At 45.2% G+C, this 18,497-nt stretch overlaps 1 protein-coding gene across 8 annotated transcripts in view; it reads right to left on the reverse strand.

Annotated features, from left to right (window-relative positions):
* The window catches only part of CELSR1 (cadherin EGF LAG seven-pass G-type receptor 1), a 179,629-nt gene that overhangs the window by 102,792 nt on the left and 58,340 nt on the right, over window positions 1-18,497 (reverse strand). For all 8 annotated transcript variants that reach the window (XM_054847505.1, XM_054847552.1, XM_054847525.1 and 5 more), the window contains exon 2: window positions 1,390-2,028. In XM_054847505.1, coding sequence (XP_054703480.1) covers window positions 1,390-2,028 — 639 coding nt within the window. The remainder of the gene's footprint in view (window positions 1-1,389; window positions 2,029-18,497) is intronic.

Here is an 18,497-nt window from a genome sequence, read left to right on the forward strand (position 1 = left end):
AAATCAACTCATAAAATCTATTCTGTGATGCCCAATGCTGCACGTATTTTGCATTAGCTGTACATAATGGATAATGACTTTATAATGCATTTCACTGTTGAAGTCATTCATGAGAAGCCTGGCAGGAAAATCACTCCTCAGCAAAGACCAAATATCCTAACCATCTCACAGCTCTATTCAGGAATTCACCAAGCAGGCAGTAAGTTTGTCTGCATCTCCTTAGGAAGGTCCTGCTGCCCTAAGCCTTGCTCCGATCTTGGGGAGCATCTCCCGTCCCCCTTGCTGAGGAAAGCCCAGTTCACTTGCTGCTGCCATATCCCTGCTCACTGATTCCTGGCTCCTTCCATCATCGCATTTTTCATTACAGCCCTGTGGCAAAAGCCACAGAAAGTGAAGGAAAACCCTTCCACCTTGAGGGCTGGATCCAGCCCAGTAGGCATACACATCATCTAGATTGTTTTTACATGGAGACTTAAATAATTTATGTTTTCAATTTTTTATAACTTCAGCAGTGAGAGGCAGCATTGGGAACAGCCCCCTCTGCTTCACCCCTCGTTTGTGGGGGTCACAGCAGACATTGCTGAGCCGTCAGCGTAAATTACAGCCGGCAGCACGTCAGTGCAGAACACTTAAATGCGTGTGCAATTTCAAATACATAAATAATGCCACTGACTTTACTGAAGCACCAGAAAACATTCAGCTAATATTCTTTCATAACTTCTCAGGCATATTTGAGAAGCAGCACTTTGATCTTTATTAGCTGTCAAGTCCATGATGAGGCAAAGTACGTTCCTCAGCAGGCTGCTGGAGACAGGCCTGGAAGCAGCTACGTTCTTCTGGAGTATATCTGGACAAACTGGAGCTGACTTGCAGTACTTCCCATAAATGTGCATTATTGAAGTTTCTTGGGACCATGAACCACCCTCATGCTCTGCACTTGTTGATGACCAAGGGTTGATGACCTCCTACCAAGGCTGCGCATCCCCACTATACCCTCGTAGGAGGGGACTGCTAAGGGGCCAGGAAGGTGTTAACATGCAAAACCACGAACCAGGAGATGTGTCCCACCTTTTTCCTTCCAGACAGAAGAAATACATTTGCATAAAGCATTCTGAGCAGAAATTCACACAATGCAAATTGCTTCAGCAGCTGTTGGGCCCTCTGCATGACCTGGAGCAAGGCTCAGTTCCTACCACCAGGCATGCACAAAGATACGGGGCATACCCTAAGTGACATGTGACACTCACAAGCCTTCTCCTGAACAGAAGGCAGCGCCAGGAGTTTTTCTCCCTTTGACTAAGAATGTCAGCAATTTCAGCTTGACACAGAGCTGGCCTGGCTGATGGTCTAACGTATAAATCATGGGTCAAAGATAAGATAAACACATACCAGTGTAGTCCTCGTAGCATTCACAAGTGTAGCCCCCTTCTCGGCTCCGGCACAGCCCGTTGCTCCCGCAGGGATTGGAGTAGCAGAGATCAATCTCCGTCTCGCAGTAGTCGCCCGTGAAGCCTGGGGGGCATCGGCACCGCAGCCCGTTGATGGGGTGGATGGGGCGGAACAGGACGGTGTTGGAGCTGATGAATGGGGCCGAGCTGTCGAACTTCAGGACGGAGACACACTTCATGTAGTTCTCACAGGGCTCACGCAAACAGATGTTGTCATCGAAGGGCAGCACCCTCTGCGTGGAAATCATGGTCAGCAGGGTCCTGTTGAGGTAGATCTGCTCCTGAAGGTCCTCGGAGGGGAAGAACTTGTTTCGAATGCCACCAGGGAGCAAAGCCGAGAAGGTCACATTCAGGATATTGGAGCTTACATCTGTGTCATTTTGGATGTTGAAAACGAAGATGCCGTCCTTGGCGGTGGACAGCACTGTTGCCACCCCCTCCACAAACAGGGACAGGAGAGGAGAAAGGAACCTCTCCTGGGACATGTTCTCCAGCCGCACTGTGATACTGTTGGTGAGCATGTCATCTGTTATGATGGTGACGCGCAGGGTGCAGACTGCCGTGACACTGTGGACACCATCTGAAGGGAAGAGAGAAAGATAACGGCGATGTCAGAGAGTAGGTTTCAACCTATGGACCAGGAGGCTCCCGCAGTGTCCCGGAAATAAAAGAGACCTGTGAGGGATTTCAGGGCACCAGGACAGGAGAGGGACCTTCTGCAGTGACTACCAATGTCTTCGCTCAGGAAAACAAAACAAAATCTCTGAAGGATTGCAACTCAATGGATCAGGGACATCTCAAAAGAGCCCAGAATCTTGGAGAACATCCCAGGTAAATGACTGGCAAGAGCTAGCAAGCAAGCAGATAGCCTGAAAGCCCCAGGATGGACAAGGGAAAGCCAAGGGGAAGGGGCCTCTCCTGATAGCAACTGAATGCAGCTTCATACAAGTCACTGCTAGTCTACAACCGGTGCTGGTAAGCTGTCGTTTTTCACAGCACAACAGCAAAATTATCTTCTCCAGGCACAGGCTCAGGCTTAAGGAACCAGAACTATGCACAGACAGAGAACTGTGACCAGAGCTTTATCTAAAAGTCACCTAAGGAAACAAGTCTTCACATTTGAACACCTGAACTCCATTCCTCACACCTAACTCCTTCAAAATACTTTATGAAAATTAAAAAAAAAAATAGAATAAAATGCATCAGTAGTAAAAAGCAGACATTTAAAAACTCTTCCATTTCATACTTCCTTTAAAGCATTTCTGATATTGCTGTGGATGTTCTGCAATAAAACCCGTAAATATAAAAATATAGCACTAATACCTGACACTGGACTGAGAGTTGCCACTGTAAAATCTCAGTGCACCCTGAGGCTTACAGTAGAGCTGTGAATGTACAAACTCTAGAGTATTCTATCATTATGAAACATAATTATGACACAGTGAGTACTATTATCCAAATTCAATGTGAGCATGGAATGGGAAATTGCATCATCACTGAAACCAAACCACTTAGTTTAATTCTGTCTCCTTGCTAACATTAAGGACTCATTAAGAAAATACAGATCACATTACAGAAAATATGGTTAGTATTACAGCAGCATCTAGAAATCCCAGGAGAGATCAAGACTGGCTTCTGATAGGAAATGTTCCTTCTCAAAGATCTCATAGTGTAAATAAACAACCAGAAATGGGGGTGAGTTCATCTCATGAGAGAGATGAACTGGTTTGAGTGGCCAATATCAGGTCCACAGGGGAGTTAAGACTGAATCCAGTTCCCCTAGGTCCGAACTCAGTGCCATAGTTTTAGCCCAAAGTATCTCAGAAATAATCATTTCACAAGTGACCTACTATTACTTTTTATTCAATTCAACCATAAGGTACATGCAGAAATGGATTTTGAATCACATAAATGTAAAATCGCAGCAGAAACTGCAAGTGAATCAATCTAAACCCAGTGTGAGCTCAAAATTCTAATAGCACAGATTGCTAAAGGTCATTTTCCTAAGGTCTACTATCTCAAAGTGAAAGTTAATGACTCATTATGGTATCTTATAAAAGGTCTTTCATCAGAATGGTTCCTTTCCTATCGACTGCCACTGCTACACCTCAACTGCTGTTTTGTTTTAAAAAGAAATGTATTGTTGGAAGATTTTTCGTCCAATAATGTAGCACCAACAGAGTAAATTACGGCAGCATAATTAACCAAATGGCTTTTGACTCCCTCCTGATCAGGTTGTCTGTAAAAGTTCAGCTGTTGACTTTTTTCCACCCTGAAGCAGCTTTCAGGCAAACAGAAAAATCTTTTCTCCTGTGTGCTACTTTACTACTGCCTAGCTAAAACCAAACAGTCACAAGAGGTCATTATTCGGGGTGATCTGTTTGATGTGCCCTTCACAGAAGCTCCTGCACCAGCTTTCCCTTTCTCCCAAATTTGCAGAAATCTTTATCTCCTCTTCCTCAGACTCATTCTAGAAACGTGTAGTTTCACCCTCCATCAAGACCCAAAGCAACCTTTAAAAATTATCAGTAGCCAAAATCCTCATTGCAACCCCCTCCTCCAATGCTGTCTGTGGATTTCCGACCAACGGACAATACAGGATGCACCGTATTTTCATATAAGACATCCTCAGACTAGTTTACCCACTTCTGTCAACTGCAGGGCTCATTCCCCTGAAAGGCCAGAACCAGAACAAACTATTCCCCATTTTTCCCCCTAAAGCAATTGACATTTGCCTGCCTGTCCCATAGGGTGCCTGAACTATTTTGCTATTTGTTGCACAATACGCTACAGAAGTTCTCTCATACCAGCAAGAACGCTGGACAATGGGTCCTTTTCTTAAGAAAACACTATGATCTATAGCCCATGGTATGTATAGTAAGAAGACAAAATACGATCCACTGTCTGACAACGCACTAGAGTCTACAAACTGTCATAATCAATATCAACTGTCACAATATGCAAGAGCTTCCCAGCATTCACAACAGCTATTCTGACACAGTCAATAAATCACGGGGAAAAGCCCAGTGTCAGATACCACACAGCCTCCTTGTTCCGCAGGCAGCACAAAAGAAAACCGGGCACAGACGTATAGCTGCAAAATGAAGTTGTGTTTTAAAAGCCAATTCGGCTTTGTGCAGCCCTGTTGCAGAGCATTAAAATAAAAAGAGAGTAAAAAAGGAGCAGAGCATGTGTACTATAGGCAACAAAAGAGTGGCACGGCTATACAGCCGGCTGGACAAGAGCCTCTTTCATATCACCAGCGAGTCTGAGAGCTGCACCACGGGATCCGATCATCTATTCATTCAGAAATTCATGGAAAGTTGAAACAATCTGTAGTTTTATGGGACCAAATTAGTATCTATTCTATTTTCAACAGACAACATTCGCTTTGAGGGTCTGGAACAAGTACAATAAAGAAAGTGGAAATTTTGTCCTCGTCTTTATTGGGAATTGAATTCAGCCCTAAATATACAATGATACATGTGTTTTGAGATTCACAAGTGAAATATCCCATGAAAGTTTCAAATGTTTGCTGCCAGAAATGTCAGAAAAGTAGTATGAGGAAGTACTATTTTATAGAGTGGGAACACTTTATGGCCTTTCACTGTCTGACATGCCTACCATATGCAGCTATCCAATACACACGCACAACCAATCTGTTATTCTGCTAAAAAGGCTCTAAAAATCTGATTTTTCAAAGGTCTTATGACACAGCTATAAAAAGTCCCTATCATGTTTTAGCAGATGCAAGATGGCTTCAGTTAAGGGTGTGAAACACCCTTCAAGTGATGCTACACAGGAGAAACTCTGGCTACGCTTCGCTCTTTGGAGCAGACCTTCACACAGATGAACACATACACATACGCAAGGCTTAGCTGTCACTGGTTCTCACAGCCATCATCTGCTTGGCTTCAGCAAATTGGCTGGATGCAGGAGTCTTCCTGAAAGGGCTCTAAAAACATGAGCCTTGCTGGCAGACGGGACTCGTAGGCATCCTGCTAAGGGTGGCTTGAGTGGGCTGCCTAGATCTTGGCAGCCCAAGCCCCTGCCACCCGGACAGCCTGAGAAAAGGGAAATGCAGGATGGACCAAGGAGGAGTACAGGATTCAATCCGTCCTTTTGCGGGGCTGATGCCTAAAACTCTTGTACCAATGGCTTTTGTCACTCTGTCCTCGAGTTTCTCTTCCCTAAAGTGCAGATAACGGCACTTATCTGTACGTCGTGGAGTAGTGGGTGCAGATGCTGAAATGCTGGGGTAATGAAGACAACATAAATATTCTAAACAAATCATAAAAGGTTCTTTCAAAAGCTGTTGCAACCAAGTTTACAAAAAGTAAGGTGGAAAGATTAAAATAAAAGACTCTTAGCGTCTCACATGTCAGTGACTGGACAAAGAGGATTCTGGACAGCTGGATGGCTGCACAGGAGAAGAGGTGTTCATTACAAACGCAGTCCCTGCACACTGAATTTATATCCTGGCAATATTATTTTACGTATGCTTTCTACAAAAGAAATCTCCAGAAGGTGGAAATCAAAGCAGACTGTTGTCTGTTGTGTCACTGTCATTGCTGAATAGGCTCCTCAAAACCAGAACTACCCATCTTCATCCTCCATCAAACTAATGAACAGATTTAATAGCAATCACGTACCCTGAAGCATTACAAAGAGAAAAGAAGACAGTAAGGCTGACAAAAGCTGGAACCTCTCTAAAATACACTAATAACTTGGAATTGATTAACTAGTCATTGTTTCATGATTACCCCTACTTCATGACAAACCAAATCAAATCCGAGACTTTAATCTCAGCTTTCTATCTTTTGGCAGTCCATAAACCAAAGAATTTTATTATCTAGAAATGTAAACACAGCAAAGTTTAACTGAAATGCACATTTGGCAATGGCAGCACCTGGCCAGAAAAGATCTTTTTGTTTGTTTTTTAAGTTGGCAGAAATAAAATAATTAACACTTTTTGGGTTTATTATATGTGAACATCTTAAGGCTGCATATCAAAGCTCAATATTTTATATAAATACTTTAGCACAGCTTGCTTTCATAGATAGCCCAACCCACATGTATTCTAATTCTGCTTTGTAATGCATCTGGAAGTAACAGATGTCAGAGTTTACAACAGCCATGCAAACTCCTTGGCTAGCAAAACGGGGAATAAGGACCCTCTATAGGTTCAAATAACCTCTTGCTCTTCCCAACTCATAAGAAGCAGGTGTGCCCATGGGTAGCAAACATTGCTTGGTAGATGTCTTTGAATGGTCAAACCTCCATCCCCCATTGCTTCCAGCCATGTCTTTACATATGGGAGTTGATACACACTTAGTCCAGAAGCCTTCATTTAATGATGAGGATGTCATACTTTTAGCATCCTCTCTACTGTTTGGGTGGCAGTAGCATGTAAGTAGCACCAGATTGTAGCAATGGAGACCGCAGGCAACACTTGGCTGCCTGTGCAAAGCTGGAACCCAAACCACACTTCCCGCTGAGCAAACAGCAGTAAAATATCAGCAGACATCCATAGAAGTGAGATGCGTAGTCCTGCGCTAAGCTTCAGTTTGCCTCAGAAAGTCTGCAAGTCTTGCAGGGCCGAGTCCCTTCCTTGCATGTGTGCTTCCACCACCACGGAGACAGATTTAAAATGCATCAAATACCAGTGTATTAATATTGTCCCTTCCAAACCACTGCTGTAGGCACTACAAAGCTTCACTTCTATGAGTAGAAATGAGACATCTACGAGCATGCATAAGAAAACTCTTCAAAATATTTTCTACGTTATCGAAAAGTTCAGCAGCTTACAGTACAGAGAAAATATCCTGAAGGAATGTAAGCGGCCCAGAAAATGGTGGATGGGAACTTAAGTAAGATGCTTTGCCAAAACAGCAGAAAACATTACCAGAAAGGAAAATGAAAATGGGCATAATTGTGAATTTACAGAGAACCTACCCCAGGGTCTTCCCAGTCAGCGAGCAGCCCCACTGGAGACACGTTTCAGGACAGAACCTGTGTTCGTGTCCCCAGTGTGAGTGCCTTCAGTGCACCTTGGCAAAGGACGCAGGGGCTGCTGCTGGCCTCAGCTCTCCAAAAGGCCAGAGCGATGGGCAGCGGCAAATGTCCGTCGTGCATCCCTAAGTAGTTCCTGGTTTCTGGCAGGAACAGATGAAAGTACAAATTTCTCCTTTGCTAGAGAAAAGTGATACTAAATGGTGCAATAACAGAAAAGTAATGTCACCTCCTTTTGGGAAAACATAAACATATTTTGTATAATGTCCTATCATTTCTTAGAAAGGCACTAATGGATTCAGTCAAAGTCTCCCTTTCATTGGGATCGGAAAAGCCACTGAGGAGCAATTCCTTCTTTATATTAAGTCGGATGAAATGACACGGAAATTATTCCCCTTGGCCACACGAAGCTTATGTCATTGCTTTTGTCCCTTTGCTTCAGGCTGTCAGTCTCAGATGCATGCATTTAGGAGCACTGACTGCCAACACAAGTTGTGGGCTTTGGAAAGGATATATAAAAATAATTATTTATTATTCACACAGTGCCAAAGGTTCACATTGGAATCACTGCTCTGAAGAACGTCGAAGCCTAGGTTTTCTCCAAACCCCATAATGTCAACAGGAAGATTCCCGTTGACTTCAGCAGGCTTCACTCCCAGCCAAAACTGGGCCTAGAGCCTAATTCCCTGAGTCCTTGCCAGTGCACTCGTGCAGAGCTTCATTCCTGACCCAGCAGCCCCAAAGAAGAGCAACAGTCTGCCCAGGAAAAGGCTTGGGGTGAAAATCAAGATGGCAAGAGCAGAAAGCAAAAGACGAGGGATGCACAGGGCAAGCATGCAGACAGTAAAAACATGCCACGTGGACTGCACAGCACGAGTTGTAAAGGTTGTAAGGGTTTTCCTAAAATCAGGTGTCTGAATCCACACCTCAACATCTCTAAACTTCCAGGAAGGTGTAGCTGCTGCAGCATCCCTTCTGCAGATAGTCAGTTCTGCAAACACTGGCCAATGTTGCCTGGCATCCTTTGAAAAAAAGAAGGTTTGGATGGTCCACAGGAAGGGTGAAGAAAAAGATGTGTTACATGTTGTTATGGGGGGATTTTAGACCACAGGACGAGGTAAAACAGAAGGTAGCTGAGCCACACAGGGTATGCAAGCACACTGGCAATGGGGGCTCAGTCCTGACCGAGCTACACAGGAGGGGAGTGTCCTGGAGAAAAAACTTTGGGGAGAAAAGAAGGTATCTGGGATTATTGATTCTGCCCCTCTGCTCCGCTCTCATGAGACCCCACCTGAGTACTGCATCCAGCTCTGGGGGCCCCAGTACAAGAAGGATGTGGAGCTGTCGGAGTGAGTCCGGAGGAGGGCCATGAAGCTGATCAGAGGACTGGAGCATCTCTCCTATGAAGACAGGCTGAGAGAGTTGGGGTTGTTCAGCCTGCAGAAGAGAAGGCTCCAGGGAGACCTTAGAGCAGCCTTCCAGTACCTGAAGAGACCTACAGAAAAGCTGAAGAGGGACTGTTTACAAGGGCATGGAGTGATAGGACAAGGGGGAATGGCCTTAAGCTGAAGGAAGGGAGATTTAGATTAGGTATTTGGAAGAAATTCTTCCCTGTGAGGTTGGTGAGGCACTGGAACAGGTTGCCCAGAGAAGCTGTGGATGCCCCCTCCCTGGAAGTGTTCAAGGCCAGGTTGGATGGGGCTTTGGGCAACCTGGTCTAGTGGAGGGTGTCCCTGCCCATGGCAGGGGGGTTGGAACTAGATGGTCTTTAAGGCCCCTTCCAACCTAAACCATTCTATGATTCTATAACTCTATGATTAACTAGGCCAAGGCTGGAAGATTGCTGGAGGACAGGCAATGGTCCACGCTGGCACAGAATGAGTGCCTATGTATGACTGTAGCAGTGACCAGCTCTCCCTAAATTAGCATTAATCACACTGCCTCCAGCTCCATCCTGCTGCCGCTGCGGCAGCTCAGAGCACCCGAGGGGTGCCCTGGCCAACCCAGGACATGGGGTACATACCTGGGTTGTGGCTATGCCAGCTCGTGCCCTGCCACTGCACTGCCCCACGACAGCATTAGCCACAGCCACGCTTGTGAAATGATGTCAGGGTCAGCGCAAGGAAAGGATCCCGGCAAGTCTGTCCAGACACTTCCAGGCAAAGCCACCTCTAATGCTCACAGGCTGCAGACACTCTTAAAAACACGTCAAGTCAAACTTTCATGTACTTCTTTTTTGGTTTAGTGGTTGGACTCGGCAGTGCTAGGTTAACAGTTGGACTTGATGATCTTAAAGGTCTCTTCCAACCAAAACAATTCTATGATTTTATGATTCTATGATTCAAGTCATCTCTTCATCTTGACAGAGATGGATAGCTGGGACACCTGGGGAAGGTGGGCAGTGGAACTCGGGGCTTGCGGCCCCTCTCACTCCGTGGTCTCCTCGGCAGCAGCCACAGCAGTACCAGCTAAATCAGACAGCTAAAATCCTCTAACTGTGGGAGGAGAAACTATGCATACAGCAACTGTGAATTCCCAACGTGTGTAAGAGAAAAAAATTAACTAATTTTGGCATCGTTGTCTTTAATGTAGCCTGTGCTGTTTAGGATTATTTACTTTGTACACAATATTGAAAAGAAAAAAACTTATTTTGGTTTGCAGCTTGAACAGGGGATTAAGAACAAATTGATGCCAACTGAATTGCTCAACATTGCTCAAGATTGCCATTAGCTCTTCTGAAACCAGCACCTGCAAGCTGGGAATTTTGAAATGTTAATTGGGTTGATAACACTAGTCTGGGGGAATATTTCTAGAGGGTGGGAAGTAAGGCAAATTGGATCTCCTGGCAGGAATAAGCACTCCCGAATTCTGACCACAGCAATGCTGAAAATACAGCTAACTTCCCTGAACATCCTCCCACAGCATCACTTCTTGCTCCTCAGATACCTGGTGCACATGGGTTATAACTGCTGGGGGGCATAGATGCAGGCAGGGGAAGCTGGCAGGGATGCAGCAGTAACAAGGTGGGCAAGGAAACAAGTCCCTGTCCTGAGCAGAAAGCACAAGTAGAAAGGATAAGGGATACTCAGAGGGAAGTATGATATGTGGAAGACAGGGTGAGCATGCTAATAACCAGCTCCTTCCAGAGCATTTTACCGATGAGGAGATTTTCCTGCCAGGTAAAATGCAAAACAATGTTCCTTTCTGGGCTCTGCACATCTCCCTGTACCCCAGCTGGCTTTCCTTGCTAGCAAGGACTGGCAAGACTCCTCTGCCTGGCTGTGCTTGGCAGCGGGGCTGAGCCTGCCCCAGCATCGCGGGTCTGGCCGGCTCCCTGCCTGCCATCACCATCACCATCACCGTGCCTGGCTCCTGGTCATGCAGGCCTTTGGTGGGGGTGCACAGCCCAGGAGCCCCCCCTCGCTGCCGCTCCACGGCCGGCACATGAGCTGCCACTCCAGCTGAAGAGGTGGGTTTCCATTTCATGCTAATGTCCACGGAGACTGTGCGTCTTACAGCGCTCATGGGACCTGTTCAGATGAAAAACCCCACTCCAGATCGCTACACCAGAGTCACAGACTGACTTGCTGGGGGCTCCGTCATCTCCCATACAGCTTCATCTCGTTCCATACATAATCAAAACTATTGCCTAACTACTGCGATAACTTTTAAGCCTCTCAGAACTTTAAAGGGAGAGGGTTTTAATACCATTTACATTATAAGTCTAATTAAATGCATAGCTAAATGTCCACAGCTAAAAGACGGTTTCCCAGCAGGCTTCCGCTGCCTGCAGCCACATCTCACAGTGCGCCGCAGCGGTGGCCGCAGTGGCTTGGACGGGGCACTGCCAGGCATGGGGAGATCCCGGAGAGCATCGGGGTGCACGAAGCCCAGGCACGGGGAGCCCAGTCACCCACTCACCCCAAAGGGCTATTCAAGGGCACCTCTGCCTTCCCAGCTGTAACCAGTTGTACACAGGAGTTGAAACAGGTTTCTTAAAGATCCGTGAAAGCACCAGACAAACTAAGCTGCAGTCACGGGATGCTCCAGCATTAATATCAATTCAGGGCACAGTCTTCAAGTAAATGATGTATTTTGTACAGAGTAAGATAACAGCAACATGTTTACCCCGAGACACACTTTTAAATCACTAACCCCCCTTCAAAAGAGAGAGCCTCCACTTGGGGTGCCCGGCCGTGCTGCCGGGGGAGCAACTGATGGGTCCCCACAAAAGCCTCCATTCTCCTCGTAGCTACGCATCCCCTGCAAACGTTTTTACTCACTTGGTCTGATTAAAGCAAGAACTTCCCCAGGGAAGCCAGGGCTCTGCTCAACTCTCTCTCTTTGCAGTTTCAAAGCAAGAGTGGATGAAAACTATTTTGGGGATGGCAAGGGGGGTGGGAAGAGCTGGGGTCAGGCCCTGAGTTTCAAAACTGGGAGCAGCAAAAGGAATTAGCTTCTCTGCCTCAGTGTTCGCACCCGTACTGCGTATTAGGAACCTCAAAGGGATCCTTTCAAAACAGTATCAGCGAAACGAAATCCATCGGGTTTATTTTTCTAAATGTCTCCCTATTCCCATGTTTCTTTTGCCTGGAGATATGCTCTGCTCCTTGCTGTGACCCACAGTGAAACCACGGGGATGCTTCCTGCTGGATGAAGTTCAGGTTTGCTATCTTGACTGGAAAACAAAGGAGGGAACAATGAAAAAAGATGATGGTCATGTTTTTCTGATGTCATTTCTGTTTACAGACAAGCTTTCAAAACAGTTATGTATCAGCTGAAAGAGTTATTGATATACTGGGCAATGCGGAAACTGTTCCAAAGTCTCCCCAGTTGAAGAAATACAGAGAGCTACTGAAGAGAGTCCAGCGGAGGGCTGCAAGGATGATGAGGGGACTGGAGCATCTCTCTGATGAGGAAAGGCTGAGAGAGCTGGGGCTGTTTAGCCTGGAGAAGAGAAGACTGAGAGGGGATCTCATCAATACTTATAAATATCTAAAGGGTGGGTGTCAAGAGGATGGGGCCAGACTCTTTTCAGTGGTGCCCAGTGACAGGACAAGGGGCAACGGGCACAAACTGGAACACAGGAAGTTCCATCTGAACATGAGGAAAAACTTCTTCATTCTGAGGGTGACCAAGCACTGGGACAGGCTGCCCAGAGAGGTTGTGGAGTCTCCTTCTCTGGAGATATTCAAAACCCGCCTGGACGTGATCCTGTGCAACCTGCTCTGGGTGATCCTGCTTTAGCAGGGGGGTTGGACTACATGATCTCCAGAGGTCCCTGCCAACCCCTACCATTCTGTGATTCTGTGATTTTCAACTGACCAGTTTTGCTGATATTTTTTGTTAACTGAGGTCTGCTGAGTTAGACAATAAGAAGCAAATAAGCAAATAAGAAGCCTGAGGAAATAAACTTAAGCAAATAAGAAATTGAAACAAAAAATATTTGCTTGCATCATGTGACAAAACTAAAGAAATAAGAACAGAAAGATAAACAGGCAAAACCAGCCTTACCAACCTTTTGTAGTTTTGGGAAAGACTCACCAGGCACTGGCAATATTTATAGAAAAAATGCTATGTACTTTGTCCAGACTCTCTGTTGATAGGCAACCCACACAATCTTTTAAAAACGCAATGTAAAAACAAAAAAAACTTTGATTAGCTAACCATCTACGTGTCACTGGCCACTGGCAATGAGATCATTGTATTTTTGGCTTCATGGTCAACTGAGAAGATTATTCTTGGATCCCTGCCGTTAAAACTAGTATGCTGGACACAAATCAAAAAGGACAAAGCATTTGTTTCCTGTTTCTATAGTCCTGAACCTGCACTGGGTATTTTTCTCTCCAAAACTTTCCCAAAGAGAAAAGCAGCCCCACAGACAAAATCAGGAGAATGCAAGAGCTTGACTCTTATCACCATACATCATCTTGGGAAGCCAATGCAGAGAAAGGGCAGGTCGAGTTATGACAGATTAAAGTGGGTAACATCAGTGACTCGGAGCCACTGGTGAAATGCAGAAACTACACTGATCTTCAGAAACGATACTGTAATCTCAAATGCCTATCTAATGATTTCTATTCAGCTGAGCAGTAGAAATGGAGTCATAGCTACATGATTCACTTCTTTAAGAATGAGATAAGATTTTCTGCCAGACACTTTGTAAGACACAGATCTTGAGCGAAACAGGTATTTTGCATTTTAGGACTAATATAAGGCTACTCAACAATTTCCATAACCAAAAGATTCTCTTTAAAGGAATTTAATATACTGGATAACAGAGGAAAACACTGGGTTGTCTCAATACATACTTGATCTTACCACAGCGTTAGCAGGGCATCACCGGGAGCGTGCCAGGCTAACCTCGGCCCAGCAGCCACATCCTTCTGGCCAAGGGCAGCATGACTGTGTCTTTCTCTTCTGGGTGATGGTTCTTTCCTTCCTACTCTGCCAAGGCTGCAGACAATCCAGACAAGTGGGATTTGGTGAGCTCAGGGTATCCAACAGCAAGCAGAGGCTCACTACAGGAGAGTGCCAACACCCAGCAGGCATATGCCCACCACTGAGCAGGGCAGGATGACTCCCTGTGCCACCACTATCATGTGCAGCACAAAGTTTTACCGGCGCAGAGACAATTTATCGACCATTTCCAGGCATCCCATTGAAATTATTGCTCTACCAGATTGCTGGACATCCTAATATCCATTAGGAAAGCCCCCTCTTTCAACTCAAGCAAAATTTCCAAGTGGAAAAGAGGATACCTCCAGTGAAAGCGGGACATACGATGACCTTAATGGTGCCACAGAAGAAGCATTTTTTGACTCTCGTGGAATAAACTACCCATGGAAAAAAGTTTCATTGTACACTGAGGTTTTCTCAAGGCTGTTTGTATTTTCTACAAAGTCTAATGAATATATATCTCTCCATTATAGCAGCAGTAGATTGCTATTAATATCTTGAAAGGCATTATTTTTTATTGCTTTAGTTGTATTTTATGGAAAAATATCAATATCCTTAAAAACTGTCACCGTTAATGTTGAGCTTTAAAATGTAAATCATTCAGGGAAAATATGAAAATGCTCATTCTAGGAATCCTAACCATATAGTCTCACTGATACCAGCAGAGCCTGAGCATGACGGGACTGTTGGACATGAAGCTTTCAGCCTGAGCTCCCAGACTGTGCTTTGGTACGACTCCAAGAGAGTGCGGCTTCCCGAGAAACCACTGAGTCAGAAGGGCGAGATTTCACCAAGCATTAGTAGAGGTTCTGTCACCTTGCCATAAAACATACCAAACCTCCATGTAAGCCATTTGTATGCATGCAATCTGGGATAAATATTATCCCCGAGTGAGTATAATACTAATTTTATTAAAATCCTTTTAAAAATTTTGTACTACATACTGCGAAAAGCAGCTGTCTGTAAATCAGGATTTTCTCTGCAAAGAGCTTATCTGAATTCCTGCAGGATTCTTCATTCTGTGGAGTCATTTCCCAAGAGCTCAGATAATTGCTGAAGTTTAATTAGTAGAAAGGATTTGCTCTTTCAGTGTCCAGAGCACACTTTTTCACCACCTGAGCTCCAGGGCCATCTGTACAGACAGGACATCAGAGGACTGTGCCCTCGAGTGCAGCCACTCCTCTCTGCACCGATAAAAATAGGCTTTACATCATGGCCTCAATCCGGTGATATCGTTCTTGGAAGAAAAGTGGATTTTAGGTATTTTCTAAAATTTCCTCAGTTTTCAAAAACCTCTTTAGCCCTGTTTAGATTTAGGCTGACATTATTCTACTCGTCCAGTGCTGAGCATCTTCATGAAGGAACTTTCCAAAGGCTGACAGGGCACCCAGTTATAGCACCCACAGTCACTGCACTGGGTTAATAATCCCTGCAAACGTCCTGTGGGCTTGTCAGGAGACTCACTCCTTCTCTCTGCACAGCACACCAGAAACCCCTCTCTGCCTCCCAGCCTGCAAGAAACCCATTGATATCTCAGGTGGGGACATAAGATGGTCGAATCCTACCCATGGTGGTCCACAGCTGCAGGACCTCACAGTGCTGGCTGCTCGAAGCATTGATTTCCTTGAATGTCTCACAGGTGGACCCTTGGGAAAGGGAAGCAGAGGTTCAGTATTTGCATGGAAAAGTATTTCTCTCTGGACATGACAGCTGGTGATGGGGAGAAAGGCAAAGCAGCTGCAACCTGCATCAGGAGAGGTTCATAGGGCTGCTGGGGTGCCTGAGCAGCACAGGCAGCAGCAGCTCAGCATGGGGCAACGTTAGTGGAAAGTCCCACAAAACTCCCGTAAACATGTGCTGGGAAGGGAGAGGGCTTTGGCACGCTCCAGGTCAGAGGCAGCACAGGCGGGAGGGCTGGGGGCAGCGTGGTGGCCAGCAGTGCTACCGGCAGCGTGGTGGCCAGCAGTGCTACCCAGCTGCCATCCAACCTGGCTCCACAATTCCTCACACAGACCCCATCCCTCACGTCAAGTAAACACAAAGCAAGATGCACACAAAGGTATCACGACAGCTGGCCGTGACATCTGTAGAAAGCATCTAGTGGAGAAAAAAACACTTCTACCAGAAATCTCCCAATATCGAGTCACTGAAACCAATATAAATTAACCGAAACATATCCATTCCGGTGAGTCTCTCACTGGGAATGACTTGGATAATTTCTACCACCCCATATATATATTTTTTGATGTCTATATATAACTCAAAATCCCATACTGGTATAGAGTCCCTGCTCTTGACCTCCAGCTCAGGCTGTTCCCGTCACGGCTGACTCTCGAGGTGGATGCAGCTCTTCCTCCAATCCCCCCACAAGCAGAGAATTACCCCAGAGCAGCTGGCTTTTACTCTTCTTTTATTATTATTTTTTTTAATTTTTTTTTTATTTTCTGCCTTCCTGGCCAAAACAAATGGCTGCATTTGCAGCTACAAGGAGGTGGAGCAGGACAGTTCACATGGTGAGCTATGCTGAGCAGCAAAGCAGAAGCAAACTCCAACAGCGCATTTTGGGGTGGGGGGGAGGAACTGTTCACAGGCACGAAGCCCTGAGGGGTGGGGTGTGTTTAGCCAGACTTGAGCCTTCATGACCTCTAACTTACTCTAATTTCATTACAGTAAAATTTAAAAGTGCTTCCCCAGTTGCCAAATGTATCTTCTACTTCAGTTACATTAAAAAAATCCCTTCTAATTAAGGATGGATGTATAAGTAAAAAAAAAAAAAAACCCAAACAAAAAACCAGTAAAATTTCAAAGAACATTCAAGATCAAAATAAAATATTCTAGCCCTGAAAAAATTACCAATTTGTCTCTGCCTCTTTTTCAGAGACCTGTTTGGCAAAGGAGACATTTCACAGTCTCCTTATGGAAATCCAACCCCATGTTCTCACTCCAGGACTGCTGCTGGCTCCACGTTTAATGGCTAAATCCTTTCACATTTGTCTTTGAAAGAGGCTCTTGTGAGCAGGAAACTGTGCTGTGACACCAGGTTCCCGTGCCGGGCAGCTTCCTCTTTAAAACAGCTCAAACTCTGTAAAATGACCTCTCTTGACTCGCTTTCTCAGTTGGCTCAAGACATCTCCTGCATGTTGTTTCTACGGCGGTAACCCGAGGCTTCAGAAAATGCTGTAACAGGTGGTTAAAGTTAAGTCAACACCCAAAAAGAGGAAATATTTTAATATTACCAACTTAATACACTTTTTTCCCCCTTACATCCACACTCGTAACCAGAATTTGGGTAGGGCTTTTTTTTTTTGTACGGGTCCATGACTCACACCCAGACACTACTCAAGGCCAATAGATAGGATATTGCAATTTGTTAATATACAGCATCATTTAACACCTGCTGCGTTTTACTGCCTGAGTCGTCTGGGAAGCGCAGGATGCTTTGGAGACCATGAAAATACAGGGGGGGCTCCTTAGGTCTTCTTGCACCTCTCTTTCACAACTGTTTGAACTTGCCAATCAAGTAATGATGTTTCCGTAATTACATTAAAAGTGTAAGTGGTGGGATTTGAATAATTATACCATCCTAGTGAACACCAAACAGTACTCCCAAGTTACCAGCAGAAACTGAGTAATGTAGTAAGAAATACCATAACAACGAGGTCGTACAAGCCTGAAACACAGAATAGTTCTCTATTACAACTTATCACTGTAAAATAAATACGGTGCTTCCCTCTCTCCCCTCTGAGTAGAGTAATGCCCTCAGCAGCACTGAACTCAAAACAGTCTCTACCTGAAGGAGCAAAGTAACCACTCTGCTCTGCAACATCTTTGGTCTACTGGGGTTACTCCAGATTTGCACACAGGTACCACAAGGCAGAATCTGAGCAAATTACTTTAAAAAGACTGAACTGCTTGAGATATTAAGACCTGAGAACCCACCTCTTAATACGCCATTGCTCTAATTTCTCTTCTTAAAGCATTTGCAGCAATAATCAGAGGTGATCACTGAGCTCCATCCTGCACCTTTAATTAAAGTCTGTTTCTGAAAGCCCTGTCTAGAGGCTAATCCCTCTCTACTAAGCTGCTAGCTTTGCAAAGCAGGGCAAGGAGTCAGATGCACATTTGGGGAAGTGAAGAGGGCCCAGTCTGGCATCCCGAACTGTCACAAAACATCTACTAATACTGAAGCCAACGACTTCAAATGCAAATTTTCAACAGTCAGTAAAGAAGTGCGACACAGAAGCACAAGCAGGGGAAAACCATGAATACAGATGTGAAAATCAGTCATCCAAGAGTAAGTACACAATATTTGTATTCAGTACTACTGGTGTGAGCTCAGGTCCTGTCAGCCCTTGTCTGGAGCAGGTGCTTCTGCTGGAGCAGATGTGGAGACCTGCAGAACTTGCAAAGAGGAAAACTGGGAACTCCCTACAAGAGCTCAAAGAAGATGGGAAAGAAAGGAGAACTGGCATACCAATAAAGCAAATTTAGTCCTCAAACCAGTAGTGTAGTGGCTCATAGGATCCTCATGAGCTGGGGAATTGTGTTGGAGAGCTCACATTTCGCTGTAGGCATGGT

This window comes from Grus americana, chromosome 1 (genome assembly GCF_028858705.1).
Source record: "Grus americana isolate bGruAme1 chromosome 1, bGruAme1.mat, whole genome shotgun sequence".
Lineage (NCBI taxonomy): Eukaryota > Metazoa > Chordata > Aves > Gruiformes > Gruidae > Grus > Grus americana.